Source organism: Gopherus flavomarginatus, chromosome 3, assembly GCF_025201925.1.
Source record: "Gopherus flavomarginatus isolate rGopFla2 chromosome 3, rGopFla2.mat.asm, whole genome shotgun sequence".
Lineage (NCBI taxonomy): Eukaryota > Metazoa > Chordata > Testudines > Testudinidae > Gopherus > Gopherus flavomarginatus.
Window position 1 is genome coordinate 108,321,558 of NC_066619.1, and position 25,108 is coordinate 108,346,665.

A 25,108-nucleotide genomic window follows, 5' to 3' on the forward strand; every position below is an offset into this window, starting at 1 on the left:
TGATGATACAGGAAGAATACTGGAGAATCACAGTAAAAGAAAATTCAGTGGAGGGAAGAAACAATTGCCTTATTTGAAATCAAGCAGGAGAGAAAGTCTGGCTTAGCCAAACAGCTCTTAGGATCAGATCTTGGTCCCATTGAAGTTCATGATGAAACTTCTACTGACTTCAGTGGCCCTGAGAAGATGTTCACATTTGGTTCAGTGGGTAGGTGAAGACTCAGTTGGAATTCTTAATTTATTTAACTGTTTCTCCTATCTCTAATTAACACAATCTCACAAACAAACCCACTGATTTGAAAACAGAAACTCTGTGTGTGTATTCACTGAATCAACAAGCAAGAGAGAAATGTCACCTGTACCAAAGCCATAGTCAGCAGGAGGGATCCCTGTGGACTGCAAAAGAGTTTTTCACACAGATTTTCTTTCCTCCCCCCTACAGTCTGGAACTGAGGTGGTCTCAAATTGAAATGCAACAGGCTGAGTACACAGTGTGTGAGAATGTGGGAATGTTGTCTTTGAAAATCACCAGATCGGGGCACTCCATAGACTCTGCCTTTATTGCAGTGAAGGTGAGGTTAAAAAATAAAGTTTGGGTTGGAAGTAAATAATGGTCTGAGGCAGTTGATTTCCTTCTTATAAATACATAAGCTGTTTGATTGGGTTGGTACGCAAGTAATCGTGCGCTATATCAGCAAAAAGGCCATATAGTTCAAGCTGTGTTTGTCAAGACCCTGTTCTTGCTAGTAGAGTGCTAATACAGTTTCTCTGGCTAGGATAGTATGTTTTTGTTCAGCAGCTTATAACACTGCTAGATCAGGAGTTGTAGACTGATGGCAGTAAATAGCTCTAAATGAAAACATAGAGTTTGATCCCATCCTCGCTGAGGTCAGTGGAAATTTTGCCATTGATTTCAGTGGGGGCAATTTTGGATCCAAAATGTTGTATCTCAGGCTGTTTTTTCCCTTTATCATGCATAGGATTGTTTACACCAGTGATTCACAACCTATCTATCATTGTGAGCTGCACATGTAGCCCACAAAGTGTTACCTGGGCTGCAGGTTGAGAACCAGAGTCCCCCGCCTAACTCCCCACCCCAGACCCGTATGCTCATGGGCTGCAGCTGTGCGCTAACTGGGCCGTATGTGGCCCGCAGGTTGAGAACTGCTGGTTTACACTTTAAGGGTCATATTCTGGTTGGTACTGAGCATATGGCACTTCTAGGCCAGATAAATCAAGCCTAAAAGTAAGAATATAGGATGGAAATTGGCCTCCAAAATTCTATCTCTTCTGAAAAGTCATGGAGAGCCATGATTCCCCATGCTTCTGTGTGTATATGTACATGCCCACCCTGACGAGGCAATGGTGCCAATGGATAGCCCTGCACACAAACTATTTCTACTCTCAGTAGAAATGGGAGCACAAGGCCCCGATGTGAAGGGCTGGACACTGGCACAGAGTAATGCTGATGTTGTAATGTAACAATGCACTGTTTGGGTATATCCGTACCTTAGCCTGTTCTCCTCCCCTTATTTTTGCCACACACCCACTACCATCCACATGAACAACCCTCAAGCATGTGCTTATTTGCACTTTGAACCCATGCTTGCTTGCAGAGCCAGGGGTGTGGTTTAAAGCCCAAGCAGTGTTTTATCTTGGGCTGGAACCCACCAACTTTGCAGTGAGGATACGAGTGGCGGTAAGATCTCTCAACATCCGATAATCCTCAAATGCCCTTCCCACAATTCCCTCAAGGGACAGACAAATTCTCCTGCAATTGACCCAATTGACCAGGAAAGAATTCCAGAGCATATCAGTGCACAGAACTATGGGATATACTCCCCCCCCCCACACACATGGGTGAGTGCAGAAACAGTGAGAACACAGTAATGCAGGAAGTCTGTGAGGATACTTTTACTCTGACTAGGCTAACCCTAGTTCCAATCACCCAGGCCAACTGTACAGTGTACACTTTCAGAGAGCTATTATATCTGCCTGTAGGTGCCACCTATAACTATGGCCCCAGATTTTGCTGAATAAAAATGCTAAATGGTGCTATTTATGTAGTGATTTGAGAAGTGAAAGGACAAGATGCACAATAAGCTTTTATATTATGACTTTAAACCCAAAGGCGAGGTTGGAATTGGGTTTTTTTTCTCCTGTTTAAACTGGCAAGATTTATTTTTCTTCCTATTTCTTTTCTCATTCAAGTGTCACAGTGTACTGTACAATACTGTGTGTGCTTTTGGGACCTCATAGATAGAATATAGTGATGAATATCCATAGAAGGTTGCAGCATTCACTAGAATGCATTGATCTGGTTAAATAGGCTAAAAAGATTCGGAAAGATCGAGCTTCTCCATTGTATGGTACTTTCTGTTTAATTTCTTAGGTTATTGAAGTGACTGCTACATTGGGAAAGGATTTTACTGTGACTCCCTCTAAGCTCATTCAGTTTGATCCAGGTACGTGGTGGTATATCAGTTTTAATTTTACACTGATTTAATTAATTGTGAAAGGTACTATATTGGAGAGCAAAGTCTTTTAACGCAACAGTTCTCAACTTTTTCCTTTCTGAGGCTCCCTCAACAAGCTACAAAAACTCCATGGCCCACCTGTGCCACAACTGTCTTTTTGCATACAGAAGCCTGGGCCAGCATTAGGAGGTAGCAAGCAGGGCAGTTGCCCAGGGCCCCATGCCACAGGGAGCACCACAAAGCTAAGTTTCTCAGGCTTTGGCTTCAGCCCTGAGTGGTGGGCTTCGGGATCCTAGGCTCAGCCCCTGGCAGTGGGGCTTCAGATTTCTGCTCTGGGCTTCAGCAAGTCTACTGTCAGCCCTGTTTGGCAGCCCCCCTGAAACCTGCTCTCGGACCCCTGGTTGAGAACCACTGTTTTAACTCATCAGTTGAAAAAGTAAAGCAGGGTCATTGGAGTGCAATCTTCCCCACCCTAAACGCAAACTACTCAATGAACTGCTCAGTCTCCATCTCCTATCATTTCTTGGCCTCTCTACTGAGACCACCAACAAATGTGGCAATTACTACCAAGCATAATGGAAGCTTTGTTGAGGGCTTTCACATTTTTATCATTTGTGTCTGAATACTAAATTGTGGGGGGGGGACTCCCAACAGTTGCTTCTAATGTAGCTCCTAGAAGAGAATTCCAAATGGCAGACACAATATTTATTTTCTGAAGTGAGATGATGTAATTTTCACTATGCTTTTTTTAACAAGATAGGTGCTTATCTGCAGAAGTACAGGATGGTAGTTTAATGAATAACAGAAATGGAAGAAGTGTTGCTATATGACTACTATCATCTACACATTTTTGACTTGGCATTTGAATTTTGTGATGCACTTCACACAGCTTCCCTGTGGCGCACTTTCCTACAAAGATGATAAATGTCCTGAACTTTCACCACGACTGGAAATTAACTTCTCACCGTAGATCCAAACACAAAGTGCATCTTCTTGACTTTATCAAGCTGCTCATGTAGCTGGGGAGACTATGTAGATTTGGTTTCATATGGTACTGCATTACTGCTGAGAGAACATTTTATAAAATTATATGCTGTGATTTATTCCCCATAAAAGTATAGTTAATAACAAATTAAGATTTCAGATGAGGCTAAACCAAAATCCCAGATATGAACATGTCTGAAGTTTGGGTCCAGATCCAGATTTGAATTTTGCAGCTTGGGGCCCTTCTCTAGTTAAGCCAGGATCTGAGCTAACAGTACAGTAGTGAATGTAATGGAGTCATATATAGTAGAATGGTAAAAGCTACACTTCCATGCCAATTCAGGTATGAAGCATGGCTAACTGGATAGTGAAAAGAAGGATAGTCTTGTGGTTAAGAAACTAGAATGTGTTTCAGGACATCTGGATTCAGTTCCTGGCTTTCCCACAGAATTCCTGTGTGACCAGAATCTTTATCAGATCGGTTGAGATTCTCATCCTTGCTCTGACCCTTTTATGCCAGGTAAAATGGCCATAGCAGTGTAAAGGAGCTCCTAAAAGCCCTGGATCCAGGTTGGGGAGAATTCCCCTGGCAAGCAACTGCAGAAGGCAGCCATAAGGTCCCCCTAGAAAACCCTAATGTAGGGATTCCAGGCAGTGGTGCGGCCCGTAGGGCAGCCCAGAGAAGCTGCTGTAATTTAGACAGGCGCCAAAGCTGTGAAGCAGCCTCAGATCGGGAGAGTGCAAAGATGCTTAAAGTCACCCTAGACCACCTTTGCCTGGGCTGAGTTCAGTGCTGTGCCTCTATAAACAGAGCTTTGGAGCAGAGCCTGGAGCTGGAGCGCAGAGCAGCTCTGGAGCAATGGAGCTGCAGGTTTTTGCCTAGAGCTGGAGCGGAGCCGAAGCACAGCTCCAAAGCCCCTTTAAAAACCTGGTTTTTAACATACGAAGAATAACTAGGCAAGAGAACCCATTTGCTTTCAAAATTTACCTCCTTTGCAGATGCAGGCCCAAATTGTCAGCACTAACTGTGCCTGTGCATATTTTTTAGACATAATCTAGGACTTGACTTTTGGAAATGTGGCCCACAGAGTTCAGACAGCAGCTTGAAATGCCCATGGAGATTAAGCCAGTGGTGCCAGGAGTAAGATTTCAATTACAAAACATCACCATAGTTATAAAAGAAATGAGAAATATCATCTGTGGCAATCTCAAACAAACAGCACTTGTTTCATGGGGAAAATAGTCCAAGCACTTATCTGCATTTGGAAAAACAGACGATAAGGGGGAGGTGATAAGCGAATTCCAACCCAGCCATGTGGAGTCTGCAGTGGAGAATCTCTCAGTTGGAATCTCAGCTTTTATTGTGAAAAAAGGCAATGCAAGCAGTGTTTTGGCTACCGAGATGCCATAGGACTGCAGTATTTGCCTGGCTATCACATAGGAGAATTTGTGACAGTTAAAAGACTAATCATCAAATTAAAAATAGCTGGAAGTGTTTCAGCTTTGGCATAATGGGGAAGCACAAGTAACTTCTGGTCTTTAGAGACAGATTAGGGAGGCTCGATGGCCATAAAGCAGTAAACACAATAAGTGGGAGAATTTGTTCATTTTCCTAACACACCTCTGAAATCACTGATTCTTCCCAATGGCTGACAGGAGTATTCAGTACAGAGGTAGGAAGAGATGGACGGAATAGCAGAAACAGAGTCGGAGCAGATAAAAAATTGCATGAAGAGCACTCCCTCTGTGGCAGTTTTGGCAGAAGAGTGGACGTTTTCTACTTTAGATAACAGTGCAGAACCAAAGACCTCATCCTTAGACTTTTTATTTTAAATTAAAAGATGCAATACAGGATGTTGAGACTGGTATAAAAAAACAAGCAAGCACCCTAAATGCTTTGGGTCCTAACTACCTAAAAGACCATCTCTCCCTCACCAAATGCCTAAGATCGGTTGATGCACTCAAGCTACCATTCTTTAGATTAAAACATCTAGAGGTTGTGGGCAGAGTATTTACAATGTAGGGCCCTTAACTGGGATATGCTCCCCTCCATTATCCAGCTACTCTGGGAAACAGATGCTCTGAACTTGGGGCAGGGAAGTGTACATTGATTCACCCTGAGGTAGGGCAAGTCACTTTACTGTTGTTGTCCTCCTCTGGGGTTCCTATCAGAGGTGGAGGCTCCTTTAGTTTGAGTGGTATTCCATAAGAGGTCTGCAAGTGGAGGCAGGCTATGGGATATGCTGATATAGCATATCCTACCCCTCTTTTCCAGCCAGCACCCCTCACTTCTTGTACTGCATGAACTTCCTACATATGCTTTCCATGTTGGCTTATTCCCCTTCCCACAGGCAGATTGTCCCCCTTGAAGGTCCTTTGTCTAGGTTTACACTGGCAGAAGCCTCAAATCTGTTGATGTTCAGGGCATTGTGTAAAGTCATTTATTTTCTCAGGCTTCATCTTCAGAGGACACTGGTGTTTGGGTTTATTTTTAATTTGTGGGGAGAGGTCTAATTAGTTAACATTGTTGAACTAATTTGATGTGTATTTTAAAAACATGCTCACAGACCACTGTGATGAACTCATTAAATAAAAGTAATAAATTACAAATTAAAGTTAATGGTGGCATAGGAGCCAATCCAAGCTGATTGAAGTCAATGGGAGTCTTTACATTGATTTCAGTATGCATTGGATAAGAGCCAATAATCTCAGATTGTAGATGCAACTGAAAGGTAACTAGGAAATAGAGACCAAAACAAATGGGAGGCCAACAGAGGCAGCATAAAAATTAATATTGTATATATGTATTTTACTCCATGCATATGGAAGATCCATCTTAACTCTGTGAGTCAGTTTTGTACACAAAAATAGTGCTAATCCAAGAGGCTTATATAACAATAATGCCCATTCTGGGATCTGGGTCTGACCAATTGAAATTCAACTTTTCTGAATGGAATTGTTTAAAAGAAGACCTTTGCATTCACCTCTAAAGCCTTTTGTTGTGTGTGTAAATATATATGTGTGTGTTATGTGGCAGTGTGTTATGTGGCAGTGTGTCATATGTGTATATAATCATACGTTAAATAAATAATCATATGTTAAATGGCAGTGTGTCATATTTTTATATATATAAAAATATGACACACTGCCATTTAACATATGATTATTTATTGGTCTTTCAACTAATAACCAGAATAACCCTTTACATTAGAACTAGAATCTGTTCTCATTTCCACTGGTGTAAATCTGAAATAACTCAATTAAAGTCAGTGAATTACTCTAAATTTGTAACGGAGAACAGAATCTGGCTTTTGAAGTATAGTACTAAAAGACAGTGTCATTTTTGATTGGTTATGCAAATATTTTAAATAATTGTAGCATCTCTAGAATTAAGATTCTGAGATAAAAAGAATACATCACATTTATCTTCAAAATTGCAACTGAACCCCTAAATCTATGTATTGTAGCCATCATTTCCCAAGTCTAAGGCAGCTTTTTATTACAGTGTATGCACATGAACTGAATCATCATTGTCCAGGAACAAATTTGGTCTCTTAGTGTTATTTGAGAGAACAGCAGGAGTCCAGTTAGTTGGTATGAGCACAATAGCATACACAAGCTATTCTATTCTAGCTGTAGACATGTTAATTAATATTTTTTTTGACACCCAGATTGATTGAAATAGCAATTAAAGAGTAATTAAAATGTTTACTTCTGGTAGGAGTGTCAACTAAGATGTGGAATATAGCAATTACCTATGATGGATTAGAGGAAGATGATGAGGTCTTTGAAGTAGTTCTGAACTCCCCTGTGAATGCAATTCTTGGCACCAGGACAAAAGCTGTAGTGAAAATTCTGGACTCAAAAGGAGGTATTCTCTTTTGATCATCATCTTTAAAATCTGGAGCAATCTTGGCTGAGTAGCTACTTACTTTCAACAACACTTACCTTCAAATCAAAATGCTTAATTTTTTTTTAAAAAGAAAACAGGATTGACAGTTGCAGACCTGTTTATTCTCTCACATAACTGTATTCTTCCTCTTAGGAAACACAGCATGAAGAAAGCAACAAGTACAAAAGAAAAAAACCTTTGCTAAGAACAAACGTGTTAGATTTCATCATTCTTCAGTATTTTCAAAGGAATTTATTTAGAAGGTCCATTAAAATATTTTTCTGATGATTGTATAATAGTTGTTGCACTCCTTTGGGAAAGATGTCAGAAAAAAATCTTAACAACTGAACCTAGCCCTTAAAATAAATTCTGTAGTATCCTACTGGTCTGAGCAGTTGTTCTACAATACTGTAGTATTTTTCAGTGATTAAATGTGGAGTGTTTTAACGTGAAACAGCTGAGGAAAATATAAATAATGATCTAGACAGCTAAATTCTTTGAAGATTGAAGAATATTATTCTCTCTAGTTGCCTAGCAGAACAGCATTACTCATCAATTATGAAAATGAATTTGGGTTAGTTTTGCAAAGGTCATTTTTAAAGGTTCAGGGTCTGATTTTCTGTTTAGTAACTAGGGTGACCAGATGTCCCAATATTAGGGGCTTTGTCTTATATAGACAATTATGCACTCTCCTTCCCCCGCCCCCTGCACACAGAAATAAGCATTCCAATTTTTCACACTTGCTATCTGGTCACCCTACTGGTAACATTGATGTAAATCTAAATTACTCAACTGAAGTCAGAGATTCATCAGTGTAAAACTGGTTTGAGAGGAAAATAAGACCATGTTAAAACATGAAAAGGAAGGCACCTGGGACCAACTGGCTGCTGCTGGTTCAGTGATAGGAAAGATACCTGGGCTTTATAAGGAAGAGAAGAATGGACAGGAGAGGGAGAGATCTTTGTGTGAGAAATAATCTAACAGCTGGGGATTGCAGCTGGAGACAAAGAAGAGTAACTGGGGAGCTGTTTGAGGTGGTGCTGAGCTCCTGATAGGACTCCTGAGGGAAGCAGCTGGGGAAGCCTTCTGAAGGTGTGGCCTGAGGATTCACAGAGCACAGGTCCAAGAAGAGGAGCTCAGTAATTCAGAGGACTCCAAACGGAAAAATTATAAGCAGCAGCTAGGGAGGGCTGAGCAGTTGTGTTACCTGGGGAAGTTGAAGAGGAGAGGAACTGTGAAAGGGAATAGATGGGTCTCATAAAGGAGGGGTTGTGCCCAGTGGAACACCTGAGATACTATATTTGGAGCTTCAAAATAGACAAACTTTCAGGAAAGCAGGGTTTGTACCTCTGTGTGAGACTGGGACAAAAGAGACTATGTTTGAGCATATGGTAGGGCACTGGTGTGTGTGATGGCCTTGTTGAACTTATTGATTATCTCCTGGGTGAAGGGAAACTGAGGTCAGCTGCTGCAGAACCATGTGAGGTCAGAAGAGGGTGCTACAGCATATATGTGCTCATTTACAGAGCAGCAAAATTTTGTTTGGGATGAGAGAAAATCATTAAGGCCTAAATATTACCAAAATTGTTCATTATACCTGAAAATCTATGGATCAAATGTGTACCTTCAACAGGTACCTCTTAGTGCATTTGATTTTCAGGGAGTTGATTTTATTTACTTATGCTAAAGTATTTATACTTTTATGACTCACAGACAATACTATCTACGAATGCTCTTTTCCTCTACATAAACAAATGGGAGAAATGAGGACTAGTGAATAAATAGCAAATCCGCAACATCAAATGAAAAATCATCCAACTATTAATGACAAGCTGTTTCAGTGCCCTAGTCAATGTGACCAGCTATCTGCTCATGTAAAATGAACTGACCATCTGCCATCTTGTATGCTTTCAGGTCAATGCAGCTCTTTCCACTCCTCTGGCCAAAACAAGCACAACTTATGGGGGACAGGCACATTGCTTCCAGTTTCCTCAGGCTCCTCATCACCCTCCAACCCTGGCACTGTTCACTTGGAAGGAATCCCGCTGTCCTCTTCCAAAGAGATAATGGTGCAGAGAGGGGATGTGTTACAGGAATTCAGCTTGGTGAATCTCTCAAGGATGAGGCTTAGAGCCATCAGAAATGGCAAAATAGTAAGGCAGATCTATTATATAGTGATGAGATGATAATATAGATTTAAACTAGTGATCTTACCTGAATTTACTGTAACTAGAAAATCTCCGTGCATTCAGTGGATCCAGACTTAAGAGCTTTTTAAGAATATACTGTATCTTCTGAAAGCCTTGACACTGAGGATCTGTCTGTGTGTGAAAGACAAATGGAGTTAAGGAAGGAAATGTGTATCAAACAACAAACCAAAATAAGATTCCGATGGGGGTAGATTCTCAGCTGGAGTAAATCAGCAGAGCTCTGTTGAAATTAATGGAACTAGGTCAATTTACAGGAGCTAAGCACCTCATCCTGAAGCTACTAGAAAATAAACAAGGAAATAAAATTTATCTAAATTGGAAAAAACAGTGGAGACACCTCATTAGGGAGATTTCATGTACACTGAATTGATTGGGACATGACTGTTATCTTTAACTGGTTATGTAAATAGACCTTGAGCACACCTTTGTGTGTCAGGCCTGGTCTACATGTAAAATGTAGGTCGACACAGCTATGGCACTTGGGGGTGTGAAAAATCCACACCCTTTAGCACTGTAGCTATGCCAATGTAGCTCTCAGTGTAGACACAGCTTGGTGGATGGAAGAATTTTTCTGTTGACCTAGCTAATGTTTCTCAGGGAGATAGAGTTCTACATAACAGAAAAAACTTTTCCATTGATGTAGGCTGCCTACACTATGTGGTTATGCCAGCATAGCTACAGTGCCATAACTATGCTATTGTAGTCCCTGTAATGTAGAACATGGTCTCAGTTTCAATTGCCTAATTTCAGATGTTGTCCACCTCCATTGTAGGGGAAAAAAAATTAAAACTAAGAATAAAATGTGTTGTGTTTGCTAACCTAGATTATCCACCACCAGCCACCCCATGAGACATTCATGAGAAGCTTCAAATAGCTACCTGTTTCTATATTGTGTAGATAAGCCAAACTCATTTCACTGTTTGGCCTTTTCAGGTTCATCCTTCATCTGTGTTAAGAAATGGAACCAATGTGGCTTTTAAAGTAAGAATATTATGGTGTGGCTTCTTCTATGATTCTTTCCTTATTGTGTCTTACCTTAGCTACATGTACAACAACTTTAATAATTTGTTTAGTTAATACCGACTGCACTTTCTCATTCTCTTTGTCTTTTTCTTTGGGGGTCTCCTCCCCTTGACAATAACTTGTGTTTCAAAATTCCTTTTCATTTTTGTAATGAGAATTTTGAAGTGGCTTATGAATGATGATCCACATTTTTTTTTCTTTTCTTTTCTTTTTTTTGGTTACTTTAAAAATCAAGTATCATGGATTGGTCTCTCTCAGAGTAGAGGCTGACACCTCATCAGCTAATGCAAACAAGGCTAACAAGTCAATAATTAACCAAGGGCAGACAAAGATAAATGTGATCTCCTCCAGGAAGACAGAAGTCCCACAAGCTGATAAGGCAGAGTTGATGCCTGAATCACACTCTAGCCAACAGGTATGAAAACCTTTTGTTTCATATGAGTTTTCATCATTGATTTTCACTTAAGTTGTTATCTAAGATGATTTAACACCTCTGAGATCTCCAGTTCAACCCCACCCCCACCTCCAATATTTAGCCAATACATGGATAAATTAACAGCTCAACCCATTTAGCTTTTGCATGTCACCACAGGCACCGACTCTATGGGTGCTCTAGGGCTGGAGCACCCAGAAAAAAAAATAGCAGTCCTGTGGATCAGCGCCTCCTGCCCTCCAGCGGGCCCGCCAATCAGCTCTTCACTCCCTCCCAGTGCCTCCCGCCCACCATGGATCAGCTGTTCAGCAGTGTGCAGGAGGTGCTATGGGAGAAGGGGAAGAAGTGGGGCAGGAAGAGGCGGGAGGGCTTGGAGGAAGAGGTAGAGTGGGAGCAGGATTTGGGGGAGAGCAGGGGTTGAGTACCCCACCCCAGGATCTGAGTAAGTCAGCGCCTATGCATGTCACAATCTCTTGAAGTAAAAACTGGCCATTTATTCTGTCCCATAAAACCATTTTGCTTCAATGTGCAAATGTTATTCCCTTTTTCAGGACCTGGTCCTCTCCTTTCCAAAGAGCTGCACACCTGATTTAGAAGGGCTCTTGCATTTTGAAGAAAGTACCCAAAACTTATTTCAGTGTGATGGAATTTCGTGGAAGTTATGGACTTCAAAAAGCAAGGTAACTATTGTATGCCCTTTGCATGCATTTAATTTTAAGCTTCTCCAATGTTAAATTGTACAGTCCTTTCCACAAGGGATTTTAGTTTATTGTAATAGAGATTTTGTGTTTTGGCTGATACATTCAGGCTACATTTTGGATGAGTAAAAGGGAACATTTCTTTGTAATACGTTTTTAAATAAAAGCACTTCAAGAAGGTTTAACAAAAACCTGTCAAAATACTGTTTCTTGACATGATGTTCTTAAACATCTTCAGGTGCAGTCTCATCAGTGTTGCTTCATCATTAAGTCTCAGGAACATGGGCCTATCAGATGCATGCAACCCCAACAGACACACTTGTAGACATGTTGGTATGAAATGAATATCTGAGATGAAGCATAGGGGCTTGATTCACTGGTATGTTAGGGATGCTTTGCTCTGGTAGTGCAAAGCAGTCCTACACCTGGCTACCAGGGCTTCCCCTACATAGGAGAGTGGCGTATCACTGCAACAGTGGCTTCCCATACCACCCTTTTCCTGGCTACTAGTGGATGCAGTGTGGCTAGGGATCCATGCACCCAGCTGATCTCCAGCTGACATTGGTAGCCAGCATACAGTAGCCAGGCTGCTCTAAATTATATTGCAGACCAGTCTGGCATTCTGATGCCCTAGGTTCAGTGAAGCATCAAGGTGGCTTAGGGCTTGTGTAAATGAACAGTTAGCATGCAGCAAGCTGGAATGTAAAACTATCATGCACTAGGGAGCTGTGCGCTAACTGGCGGCATGGACCCTGCTGCCACGCACTAAGAGTTCCGTAGTGTGCTTTGACCTACTTCCATTTCAAAGCACGGTAGGTTGATGTCCACAACAAAACTCCCAGTGCATGGTAGCAAGGTCCACGTGGACATTAAGGGCCTGTCTAAACTGGCAAGTTTCTGCACAGTAAAGCAGCTTTTTGCGCTCAAACTACAGATGTGTACACGCTGCCAAGCCACTTTGTGCGCAGAGACTCTTCAGTTGCAGCGCTGCAAAAAAATGACCTTGACAAGAGTCATAAGGCTCTTTGCGCAGAGGCTCCAGCGCTGCAATGCCAGTGTAGACACTTGATTGCTTTCTGCACTGTAACTGGCCTCTGCAGCTGTCCCAAAATGCCTCAAGTGGCTGCTCTGCTCATTGTTTTGAACTCAACTGCCCTGGAGCCATGCACTCCCCCCCCCCCCCCGCCTTCAAAGCTCTGTTTCTGACAGCCATTGCATGTTGTGCTGATCTGCTCTGGACACAAAGCAAACCATTAATGTGGAATGCTCCTGCTGTTGAACACAGAGGCAGGTGTGTGTGTGTGTGTGTGCGTGTGTGTGTGTTCACTCTACCCCCTCCACTTCAGTTGAAAAGCAGCTGGCAGTGTAGAATGATGCCCATGGAAGAATGAGATTGGGAAACCTGCATCATGTGACGCTGTGCCTGCCCCATGAGGCATTGCAAACCCCTCCCAAAGCACCCTGCGGCCAATTGCACAGTGGTATAGCTACCACAATGCACTGCTCTCTTTGCCGTTGCAAGAGCTGCTAATGTGGATGCGCTCCACCATCACAAGGAGCACAACGTGAACACGCAACCGCGGTTTAATTCGAGCGTTTTAATAAAAATGGTATAACTTGTGGCGCAGAAACCTGCCAGTGTAGACATACACTTAGTATGCAACATGCTAGTGTGCTGTAGCCAGGGCTGTCCTCCCTATGGGGGCGCGAGGCCTGGGGTGGAAGTGACAAATCCATCATTTCTGTGACTGACCGCTCTGGGCAGGGGAGGGGAGGTAGAGCCTCCCCAAACAGCCAAGCATGGCTCCGTGCACACTCCGCACCCAGGGCCCCACTTCGGTAGTGCTGCTGGGCACTAGGGAGCTGGGGCCATGCCGCCTGCCTTCCTGGGACTGGGGAGGCTGAAGCAGAGCCATTGCATGCTCTCCCTCCCGGCACTCTGGGGCTGGGGAACCTGCAGCGGCGCCGCTACATGCTCTTCCTTCTGGCGGCGTGCTCTCTCTCTGGTGGAAGGGGCAGGTTGGGGGCTGGCCTCCCTCAGCCAGCAGTTCAAGCACTGACCATGCGTGCCGCCCAAATGTGCTGGCCCACGTTGAGGGCCCCCCAAAGCATGGGGTCTGGAGCATTAGCCCTGATTCGCCAGACCCTAGGCACAGCTCTGGTTGTAGCCTCAAACCCTAGTGTGCTACGTACTAACTGTTCATCTAGACAAACCCTTAAAGCCATCTTTGTACACATCTCCTTAGATGTACACTGAGCACTTCTCAGACACACCGGAGAATCAGAACCTAAATCTCTGAGGAAACTGGATAGCCCCAATGGTCACTCTTCACTGGCCTGTGTGAAATGGCAACTAATTCTATCTTACAGATTCATAGACTCTAGGACTGGAAGGGACCTCGAGAGGTCATCGAGTCCAGTCCCCTGCCCTCATGGCAGGACCAAATACTGTCTAGACCATCTCTGATAGACATTTATCTAGCCTACTCTTAAATATCTCCAGAGATGGAGATTCCACAACCTCCCTAGGCAATTTATTCCAGTGTTTAACTACCCTGACAGTTAGGAACTTTTTCCTAATGTCCAACCTAAATCTCCCTTGCTGCAGTTTAAGCCCATTGCTTCTTGTTCTATCATTAGAGGCTAAGGTGAACAAGTTTTCTCCCTCCTCCTGATGACACCCTTTTAGATACCTGAAAACTGCTATCATGTCCCCTCTCAGTCTTCTCTTTTCCAAACTAAATAAACCCAATTCTTTCAGCCTTCCTTCATAGGTCATGTTCTCAAGACCTTTAATCATTCTTGTTGCTCTTCTCTGGACCCTCTCCAATTTCTCCACATCTTTTTTGAAATGCGGTGCCCAGAACTGGACACAATACTCCAGTTGAGGCCTAACCAGCGCAGAGTAGAGCGGAAGAATGACTTCTCGTGTCTTGTTTACAACACACCTGTTAATGCATCCCAGAATTACGTTTGGTTTTTTTGCAACAGTATCACACTGTTGACCCATATTTAGCTTGTGGTCCACTATGACCCCTAGATCTCTTTCTGCCATACTCCTTCCTAGACAGTCTCTTCCCATTCTGTATGTTTGAAACTGATTGTTCCTTCCTAAGTGGAGCACTTTGCATTTGTCTTTATTGAACTTCATTGGGTTTACCTCAGACCATTTCTCCAATTTGTCCAGATCATTTTGAATTTTGACCCTGTCCTCCAAAGCAGTTGCAATCCCTCCCAGTTTGGTATCATCTGCAAACTTAATAAGCGTACTTTCTATGCCAACATCTAAGTCGTTGATGAAGATATGGAACAGAGCCGGTCCCAAAACAGACCCCTGTGGAACCTCACTTGTTATACCTTTCCAGCAGGATTGGGAGCCATTAACAACAACTCTGAGTATGATTATCCAGCCAGTTATGCACCCACCTTATACTAGTCCCATCTAAATTGTATTTGCCTAGTTTATCGATAAGGATATCATGCGAGACCGTATCAAATGCCTTACTAAAGTCTAGGTATACCATATCCACCGCTTCTCCCTTATCCACAAGGCTCGTTATCCTATCAAAGAAAGCTATCAGATTGGTTTGACATGATTTGTTCTTTACAAATCCATGCTGGCTATTCCCTATCTCCTTACCACCTTCCAAGTGTTTGCAGATGATTTCTTTAATTACTTGCTCCATTATCTTCCCTGGCACAGAAGTTAAACTAACTGGTCTGTAGTTTCCTGAGTTGTTTTTATTTCCCTTTTTATAGATGGGCACTATATTTGCCATTTTCCAGTCTTCTGGAATCTCTCCTGTCTCCCATGACTTTCCAGAGATAATAGCTAGAGGCTCAGATACCTCCTCTATTAACTCCTTGAGTATTCTAGGATGCATTTCATCAGGCCCTGGTGACTTGCAAGCATCTAACTTTTCGAAGTGATTTTTAACTTGTTCTTTTTTTATTTTATCTTCTAAACCTACCCTCTTCCCATAAGCATTCACTATGTTAGACATTCCTTCAGACTTCTCAGTGAAGACAGAATCAAAGAAGTCATTAAGCATCTCTGCCATTTCCAAGTTTCCTATTACTGTTTCTCCCTCCTCACTGAGCTGTGGGCCTACCCTGTCCTTGGTCTTCCTCTTGCTTCTAAAGTATTGATAAAAAGTCTTCTTGTTTCCCTTTATTCCCATAGCTAGTTTGAGCTCATTTTGTGCCTTTGCCTTTCTAATCTTGCCCCTGCATTCCTGTGTTATTTGCCTATATTCCTCCTTTGTAATCTGACCTAGTTTCCATTTTTTATATGACTCCTTTTTATTTTGTAGGTCATGCAAGATCTCGTGGTTAAGCCAAGGTCTTTTGCCACATTTTCTATCTTTCCTACCCATCGGAATAGCTTGCTTTTGGGCCCTTAATAGTGTCCCTTTGAAAAACTGCCAACTCTCCTCAGTTGTTTTTCCCCTCAGTCTTGATTCCCATGGGACCTTACCTATCAGCTCTCTGAGTTTACCAAAATCCGCCTTCCTGAAATCCATTATTTCTATTTTGATCTTGTATCAATCAAACAGCCTGAATTAGATTGTAAACTCTTTGGGACAAGGAGTGTTTCTTAATCTCTTTGGGTTTGTCTACACTGCAATTAAACACCTGTGTCTGGCTTCTGCCAGCTGACTCGGGCTCACAGGGCTTGGGCTATGGCCGGGATGTTTAATTGTAGCGTAGATGTTTGGGCTCAGGCTGGAGCCTGAGCTTGGGGACCCTGCAAATATAGGACTCATCCACAATATAGCGTGAATGTACGAAACAAACACAGAACCTCTATTACAAAAAGCTAAAATCCCTTGTGGGAAGGACTGTGTAGTCCTGTGGGCCTGAGTCAGCTGGCACGCGTCAGCTGCTGATGCTCAATTGCAGTGTAGGCAGACCCTAATGTACAGTGTCTAGCACAGTGGAGCTCCTGGCTGCTGCTCTAATACATACATAATCAGAGAAGAACAAGAAGAATTATGGGAGGCATGGAACGTATGCCTTACTGTAAGACTTAAGGGGCTCAACCTATTCAGCATATTGAAGGGAAGGTTGGGAGCTGACTTGCTCATGGGCTGCAAACACCATACAGGGAATCAATATCAGAGGGCTCTTTAATTTAACAGACAGAGACGTAAAGTCAAGTGACTGGAAGTTGAAGTTAGACTATTTCAAACTGTGAATAAGGTCTAAATTTTATTAGTGAGGGTAATTAACCACTGGAACAGCTTACCAAGGGCTGTGGTGGATTCTTAGTCACTTGAAGTCTTTAAATCAACATTGAATGTCTGTCTAAAATATACGTGCATGTTCAACCAGAAGTTTTTGGGCTTCATACAGGAATTGCTGGGTGAGATGCCTATTGTGCAGAAGGTCTGCCCTGATGCACCGCAGACACCATGAGCCCTGGCACGCCCCATGGGGCTAAAGCCCTGAGCCCTGGCGCACTGCAGAAGCCTCATGCCCCGGCATGCCCCCGGGGGCTGAAGCTCCAAGCCCCAGCGCATCCCAGAACGCTGAATGGGGAGGCCTAGGAAGCTCTGGGAAACATTCTGTGAGAATTTAAGCCCTAAATGTAGTGTAACTGCTTTGATCTTGTGCATGCCTACTCCATTAGATGAATGTTGCATGCAATCTATCTTTTGAAGTTACTGATGTTGAATTTAAAAAACGCCTTCAGTTTTATTAATATAAACAAATGTTTGTGTTTGTTTTGATCCTGAAGAGGCATGTTAAAGCAGCACTTTAGAAGGCTGATGCATGAGCAGTCTTTTTATTTCAGGATGTTAGCATGAAAAAATGCCCATCTGGATGGAGCCATCATGGCAGCAGCTGCTATTTCCTGATCACAGACCAGAAAGTCACTTGGAATACAGCTGCCTGGGCTTGCCGGGAACAGTAAGTCTTTTTCAGATTAATCATTTTGTTTCGTAGTTGGGTGTTGATCCTGCACTGAGCTGCTTCCTATGCTCAGTTGATTCTGTTAACCCCCATTCCATTGATGCTGCACAGCTGAGGGTTCTGGCCCAGACCAAGAATTAATTTAAAAATAAAAGCCCAAGAAAGGTTAATCTCAAAATGTTTGTGTTGAATGCTTACCCCCCACCCTTTCTTCATGATTTCCATTCCTGCAATGCCTTGTTTGCAGTGGTGATGCTTCCCCCTACAGCATCACTGAATGGGGAGTTGAGGAGAATGAAGACTCAATTTCTCTCTCCAGCTTGTGATCCACGACTTTCCTGCTTACAGTGTTGCCAGCTGTTACAATTTTATTGTCTCACTTTTTTTTTTTTTTTTTTTTTTTTTTTTTTGCTTAAAGCACTCATTCTTGGAGTCATGTGAAGACATGGGAATTTTGGCTTGCATTTAAACACAAAATTTCTAACCCTCCAACTTGCTGAGAAAAGTTTGAGCCTATAAAGTTCTCATTCTTCAAGACTAGAAGGCAAATAAAGGACCCGATGTTAAATGGCTTAAAAGGCATGAAATTTCTAAACAATCTTGTGATTTTCTTTTTCTTTTTTTGGTGTGTGTGGGGCTGACTCAAGATATTTGAAAGGTTGGGGTTGGCAATGCTTACAGCAAAGACTCACCATAACTCTGGAGAGGTGAGTTTGTTCATTCTGTACCATACAGTGGAATCTGGGAGAGCAGTGATGTTCTGATCAACTTTATAGTGCTGGAGCCTAGCAAAGCATATGCATGGTGGGTGCATTTCTTCCTCCTTTTCTATTCTCTTCACCTACTGTGTCTGCATCTTTCTATCCTGTAAGCATCACAGCTTGCTTAGACAGGGTGAGACCACATTTTTCACCCTTACTTTAAGGGGTCTTAACTCAGTTAAACATCTAAAAATTGTATTTCTGGGCACGGTCAGAGACTTAAGTTACTTATGCATCCAAGGGACATTAATTGGGCTCACAATTTTGTGAGTAAAAGAAACAGAGGTCAACTGAAACAGAAGAGGAGAAGAAGGAGTAAAAGGAAGGGACCAGGGAGTTAGGGAAGTAGAGAGGTGTGGGGTCATTCCCCAAGAGTCCAAGTTGGGGGTTCTCCAGGATCCTTTTCTGTCCATAGTAGTCCTCTGAGTGCTGATTCCAACTTGGATAAGAAGCTTTGGGGCATGGATAATAGTGGCAGAATTGTGCAGTCAGTTGTGACGAGGTGAAAATACAAGACAGCAGAGCTGGCATGGGATGGAGCAGGGCAGAGTGCTACAACTGGCTGACCAGAGTGGGGAGGTATGGAGAATGACCGGAGTGAGGGATGATTAGGACCAGGCTCACCCCAGGAGAGGTGACTGGGGAGGAACTAAGTTAGGGGTTGGTTGTGTCCCAGGTGAGGGTACATCCCTGGCATTGGGATCCCTGACCCACAGTCCCTGGTCTGGGCTGTCCTCAGAAAGGCAGGGAGCAGGCATAGAGACCTCCCAGCACAAGGGCTGGCACAGCGAGAGGGGTATGGGGACAGAACTTGGGAAGCACTGCCTGCCTCTAGGGAATTATATCTCCTGGAGCCCCTGACAGACTCTGCAGCTGAATGGAACAGGGGCTAGAACTTGTCTCTGTGCCCATCTCCTTCTGATCTTTTCCCCACACTTGGGTCTGGGGCTGTGCAAGTATTGCTTTTCCTGGGACTGCTGCACTGGGGCTGTAATGGCAGCAGCCAGAGGGTTCCAGAAGAACTCTTCTTAGGGCTCCTAGGGAATGAACCAGCCCACTCCCATTTGCTTCTCCAGCTCCGTGGCCCCTTCCTTTATTCCCTCTCTTCTATACTCTGCTTCCACCCTTGCTTCATTTATATTACTGGAGCTACCTCCTTCATGCTCAGGGTCTAATTGATTGGCATATTGGGGGTTAGGAAGGGATTTTCCCGTGGGTCAGATTGACAGATAACCTGTGGAGTTTTTGCCTTCCTCTGCAGCATGGGATATGGCTCACTTGCAGGTTTAAACTAGTGTAAATGGTGGATTCTCTGTAACTTGAAGTCTTTAAATCATGATTTGAGAAGTTCAGGAACTCAGCCAGAGGTTATGGATCTATTACAGGACTGGGAGGGTGAGGTTCTGTGGCCTGCAATGTGCAGGAGGTCAGACTAGATGATCATGATGGTACCTACTGAGCTTAAAATCCTATGAGCCTATATCCCTTAATGTGGGCAATGGCCTCTGAGCTTGCTTCTCAATTCTGAGGTTTTGGAGGGTGAAGGAATGGGAAAGAGATGGTCTGTCGCCCTCACCTGGATGTTGCAGCATGGGCAGTGGCTTGGGCTAGCCACCTGAGACATAGCCCACATGACCTCCTGGGTCTGCACTCGGGTGGCTAGCCCGAGACACAGCCCATGCTACAGCATCCATGCAGCTATTTTAGCATGCTAGCTCAAGTTGAGATAGAGTAAGTAAGTTTACCTCACTGCAAATCACACCTCCCAGGTGCAATGTAGATCTACCTGAGGTTTTGAAAATACCTAGGCAGAGCTGCCAGAGCATAGCTTTCTCAAGTGCCAGTGCAAAGCTCCATCCTAGATTTCAGGTGTTAAAGCAATGGTCCAGACTCTTCTGGCAGCCCTGCTGGAGAGTAACAAATTATGGAGAGCAGTAGACTGCATAAGAATTGAAAGTGGATTGGGCCTAGCACATACTCATCCTGGCCCTGCAACTATTCTGTAAAATAAAGGTTACAACAGAGAGGAGCCAGAGGTGAAAAGAGGTTAATGGGGACTGGATTGAAACATGTGTTTTGAGCAATGAGGGCAGCAGAGGGAGCATGGAGAATAAAGTACTTCTTAACTGATTCCAGTCCTTCATGACAGTTTGAGTCTGCTCTGGATAATTGGCAAAGGTTAGGTCTTAGTTCTTATACCATCCATACCAATTCACCTATCCTTACTAAAATGTCACCTAGTGTGGCCAACTTTGGCGATTTTTATCATTAGTCTCATGGTGGTGTTCTTAAAGTTCCAGCTCCTGGACCCAAGTGATTACATCAGTCTCAGTTTCCATTTTTAAAAAGCAAGTTGCTAGACTCCCTGGCTGTAGAGAAAAGCTGGAAAAGTGCAACCCAAGTGCGCCCTAAAGGTTCTGAAACCGGAAGGCAAAGAAAATAAACCTAATTTTTGTTAATTTCATGATTTCAATGGATGTGGTTGGTGATCTTTTGCAAGCTTGAGGTTGGCAATACAATGTACTTCCTCTTCCTGCAAGTGAAGGGAGGCAGGGGAAGGAAGGGTGTAGATCCTGTCTAACCCTATTGCTGCTATGCTGGGAAGGCCAGAAAGAGCTTTGTTCCCTCTCCTGATCTCTGCTGTTTGAGACAGTTTTCCTGATTGTATTTATATTGGCAACAACATGCTCTTGCATTCATTATGACTTTGTTTTGCCTGATGAGAAGTATGAGCCATATAATGACCCTCTACCTGTCCTCCTCCAGAAAACATCCTGAACAAAGCTGTCAGGCAAGCAGATCCTGATTATCTTCTCTCTGAAATCCCTTTAACATGCAACTAGCTGGGAGGGAACCCTCCCTAAATTATATTAGTCAGATCTTTGTTCTCTAGGAAGTCTGCCATGTGTGTGTCAGTAGCTGCAGAGACTCCTTTCCTGCAAGAAAGTTGCGTGTAATATGAAAATTGAATGAGGTTAAGTGATGGTATGGAACACCAAGAGAAAGAGCCAAAGTATATCAGCTAACTAATATGCAAACAAATCTCTCATGATGAGCTGTGATCATTCAATTAAAGCTGGATACTTCAGTTTGAGGAGGCTTTATCATGTTAAATGAGAGCTCCTTCCCCCTCTACTGCAAATGGCTTACAGATGTGCAGGTCCCAGTCTCAGAAGATGTTTAATTCATTTTGAAGTGCTGATTGGAAGATAAGTTAATAAATGCTTTTATTTTTCTATTCTCTTATTTCTTATAGATCAGCCATTTCATTCCTAAAGTAATGCATGCATAGCTCCTCATTATTTTACTGGTGATGTTAGATCTGTAATGTGTTTACAGATGAAACAGCCAGTTTCAGAACACTGTAAAACATCATTTCACTACCAGGTTTTCATCTGGGAAAACTACTCTATGGATTATTTACCTTTTTTCCAAATTTATAAGAAACAGTGGATATACAATCCATTACAATACAAAGTTAAGCTATAATGTTGCTGGCTCAATGGTAGTAAGATTCCAACTAAGGTTAAGTCCCTTTAAAGAAAAAAATATGTACCCTGTATATTCTACCCCAGTGGTTTTCAATCTGTGGTTTGCAGACCCTTGGGGTCCACAGATTGTCTAAGATTTCCAAAGGGGTCTGCACCTCCATTCAAAAATTGCTACGGATCCCCAAATGAAATAAGGTTGAAAACCCAAACCTGGCTAGATAAATACACCTTGCAGAGTCCCCGGAAGAGCGACACACTCAGGCCTTGTCTAAGCACAGAAGTTGTACTGATTTAACTATACTGATATAAAGTGGTTAATATGGGTGCAGTTAGACTGGCAAAAATGTGCCACTATCCACACTAACAGTTGTACTGGCATAACTATAATGATCAAGAAAATCACACCCCTAACTAATGCAGTTTTTATACTGGTAAAAAAAAAAATTGTATGTCGACCACACCTCAGAATGGAGAGTTAGTTGTTGAATTAATGACCCTTTCTGAAAACATCCTTGCACCAGATACCTCCCATTTGTAACTGGAGACAATGCAAACAAATTACCTTAATAGCAGCAGTCTCAGCTGAAAATACTGGGCCACATTTGGATTCCATTTAGGAGCCATAAATACACATATATTTATATATAATATGGAGATATACCTAGCTCATAGAACGGGCAGGGACCCCAAAACATCCAGTCCAGTCCTCTGCCTTCACAACAGGACCAAGCACCGTCCTCCATGACAGATTTTTGTCCTAGATCCCTAAATGGCCCCATCAAGGCTTGAGCTCATAAGCCTAGGTTTAGCAGGCCAATGCTCAAACCACTGAGGTATCCCTCCCCTCAAATCCTAATGGATAATATGGTCCATTAATACTTTTATAGTGCATGGGATTGTCCATATCTTCATTCTGACAGGACTGACCGTTAAGGAGTAATGAACCTGAAGACGTTCAGATTTGGGATTTAGTTACAACGTGACAAGGTTCGTGTTTCAGCATTGGATTTTGACATAAACATGACACTTGCCCATTAGAATCTGCTCTCTGGATGGCATATGAACCTGTTTGTTCAGCCCCTCAACAGCGACAAGTCATTAAATTTCATAATAAAATGCTTCCCTTGAAACAGATTCATTCTGTGTCGTGATGGTGTGATATAAAAACAGCTAATTGCCCCGCCAAGCTTGCATCATTTCTGCCACACTAATTGCATGGTATTGTTCTCGGTCAGACAATGTAGACATGACAATTCATGGGTTACTGAAGAATGTTTAACACACACCAAAAAGGGTTGCTTAGTGGAAAGGAAACCTTCCATTTGAGTAACAGAAGTGTTTTCAACACTTGTCAAAGAACTGTTTATGATTCTCTCAGCTCAATTTTCCCCTGCCTCCAAGCTCCTCTTGGCATGAGGGGAGGAGAGTTCCTTTACAGTTCCTCGATTCTGCTCAGATCCAACAGTAGTCAGAACAGCCTAGGATGCTGTTCCAGTTTATGCCCTTAGGGATATTGCATCGGTTGAGGAGCAGTATAGCAGAGCTCTGCTGGCACGGGAGCCCCCTCCTTCTGATTTAGGTGACTAGGGAGCTCCCCTCCATATGGGGAATTTTCTGGGAGCCATTTATGGCCATGCACTTTGCACTGCCTGAGTGACACAAAGGGTCTGGATTGTACAGGAAAATCAGGGCCTCTCTTCCATTGACCTGAAATCTATTTGCATTCCATGCATTAGCATTTAAATAAAACTTACTAACAGCCAGAGCTCATAACTCAGACTGTAGCTCTTCAGGGCAGGGACCCTCTGTTTGCTGTGTTTGTACAGCACCTAACACAATTGGGTCCTGGTCTGTGACTGAGGTTCGTAGGTGCTACCATAATATAAAAAAATTTAAAACAGATCTAAGGCTACGTCTGGGAGCTGCTCAGTGTCTTTGGCACTCCCTTGATCTTGGGCCAGCTGTGTGTCTGGCTGTGTTAACTAGTATTGGTGCTAATGGCCTCAAATGAGATAAGACAGCCTGGGCTAGCCAGCAGTATGGAGTTGCCCCAATCATTCCTCCTCTGCTGGCCATAGGGTATGTGATGCAGGGTCTGTTGCAGCTGCTCTGCACCACCCAAGGATCCCGCTATGCTGTAGGGATCCTTCCTGTACCTGGTCAAACTGGCTATTGGGCAGTTTTAGTTTGGTACAGAGCTGCCCTAATGCACTGGAGCAAGGATCTAAACTCTCTCCTTTATGCTGAATGCCTTGCATATTACCGTGAACACCCTTGGAAGGCACCATTTAGCTGAAATGTTTGCTTAGTTGGGATTGACTGCACTGAGGTGATGGATGCTTTTGAATGCACGATAGATTTTAAAGCACACAGAAAAAATGTAAATGGACATATTTGGCACCACAATGAGTGTTGTGTGTATTTTTAATAAAGTAGTATGTCCTCTTCAGTAGAGACTTTTTAATTAGAGTTTAGTTAGATTTACATTTAGCTCCATAAATATTATTATATTGTCATTTCCTGCCTGTCTGGAGCCCAGCCTAGGTTAATGCTATTATCATACATGCCCTTTCACAACTGTTCTCATTTTCTTACAGTGTGTCTAGAGCCCTGACTACATGTAATTATTAGAAATGTCTTTTCATACAAGCATGATTTTTAAATCAGTATTTGCAAGGGACTTCTTTTGAGATTACATTTTATTATAGCCACACTAGTGCTTTCTTTTGGCTGCAGTCAGGTGTTTCTGTTGTTCGGATTGAAATACGAGGTTGATCTCATTATTGCTATTATCACTAGGGTGTATAACACAGGTTTGTAGCACTTGGTGAAGCAACTTTCTAGTGCCAGTGATTTAGTTTTACTGAATTTTCATGAACCAATCAAAGGATTATACTGCTGTTAAATTAAACGATATGGTTCCAAGGTTTAGCACACATGTTAGCAGAGACCCAGCTCAACTGCTGATTGAATTAAGCGGAAGACACTGTAAATCAAACAAGTCTTAAAAATTTCTGGTAGGACTTTATTAAAGACATTTAAGCCTCATCTACACTACAGTTTCAACTGTGTCAGGAATCTACCTGTTTATACTCCAGTTGTCCCCTGATCCAGTTATAACCAGTTCCATTTTGAAGTGTAAATGAGATTTTTGCCTTTATTTATCCAAGGTTTTAGCATAGTTCCAGGGATGTAGTTAAAAGAGAGTTTGCACTACAAAATG

General features: G+C 42.8%; 1 protein-coding gene across 4 annotated transcripts in view; it reads left to right on the forward strand.

Annotated features, from left to right (window-relative positions):
- The window catches only part of FREM1 (FRAS1 related extracellular matrix 1), a 103,158-nt gene that overhangs the window by 75,294 nt on the left and 2,756 nt on the right, over positions 1-25,108 (forward strand). For all 4 annotated transcript variants that reach the window (XM_050942938.1, XM_050942939.1, XM_050942947.1 and 1 more), the window contains 7 exons: positions 443-572; positions 2,393-2,465; positions 7,183-7,332; positions 9,268-9,506; positions 10,822-11,001; positions 11,571-11,699; positions 17,515-17,630. In XM_050942938.1, the coding sequence (XP_050798895.1) occupies positions 443-572; positions 2,393-2,465; positions 7,183-7,332; positions 9,268-9,506; positions 10,822-11,001; positions 11,571-11,699; positions 17,515-17,630 (1,017 nt within the window). The remainder of the gene's footprint in view (positions 1-442; positions 573-2,392; positions 2,466-7,182; positions 7,333-9,267; positions 9,507-10,821; positions 11,002-11,570; positions 11,700-17,514; positions 17,631-25,108) is intronic.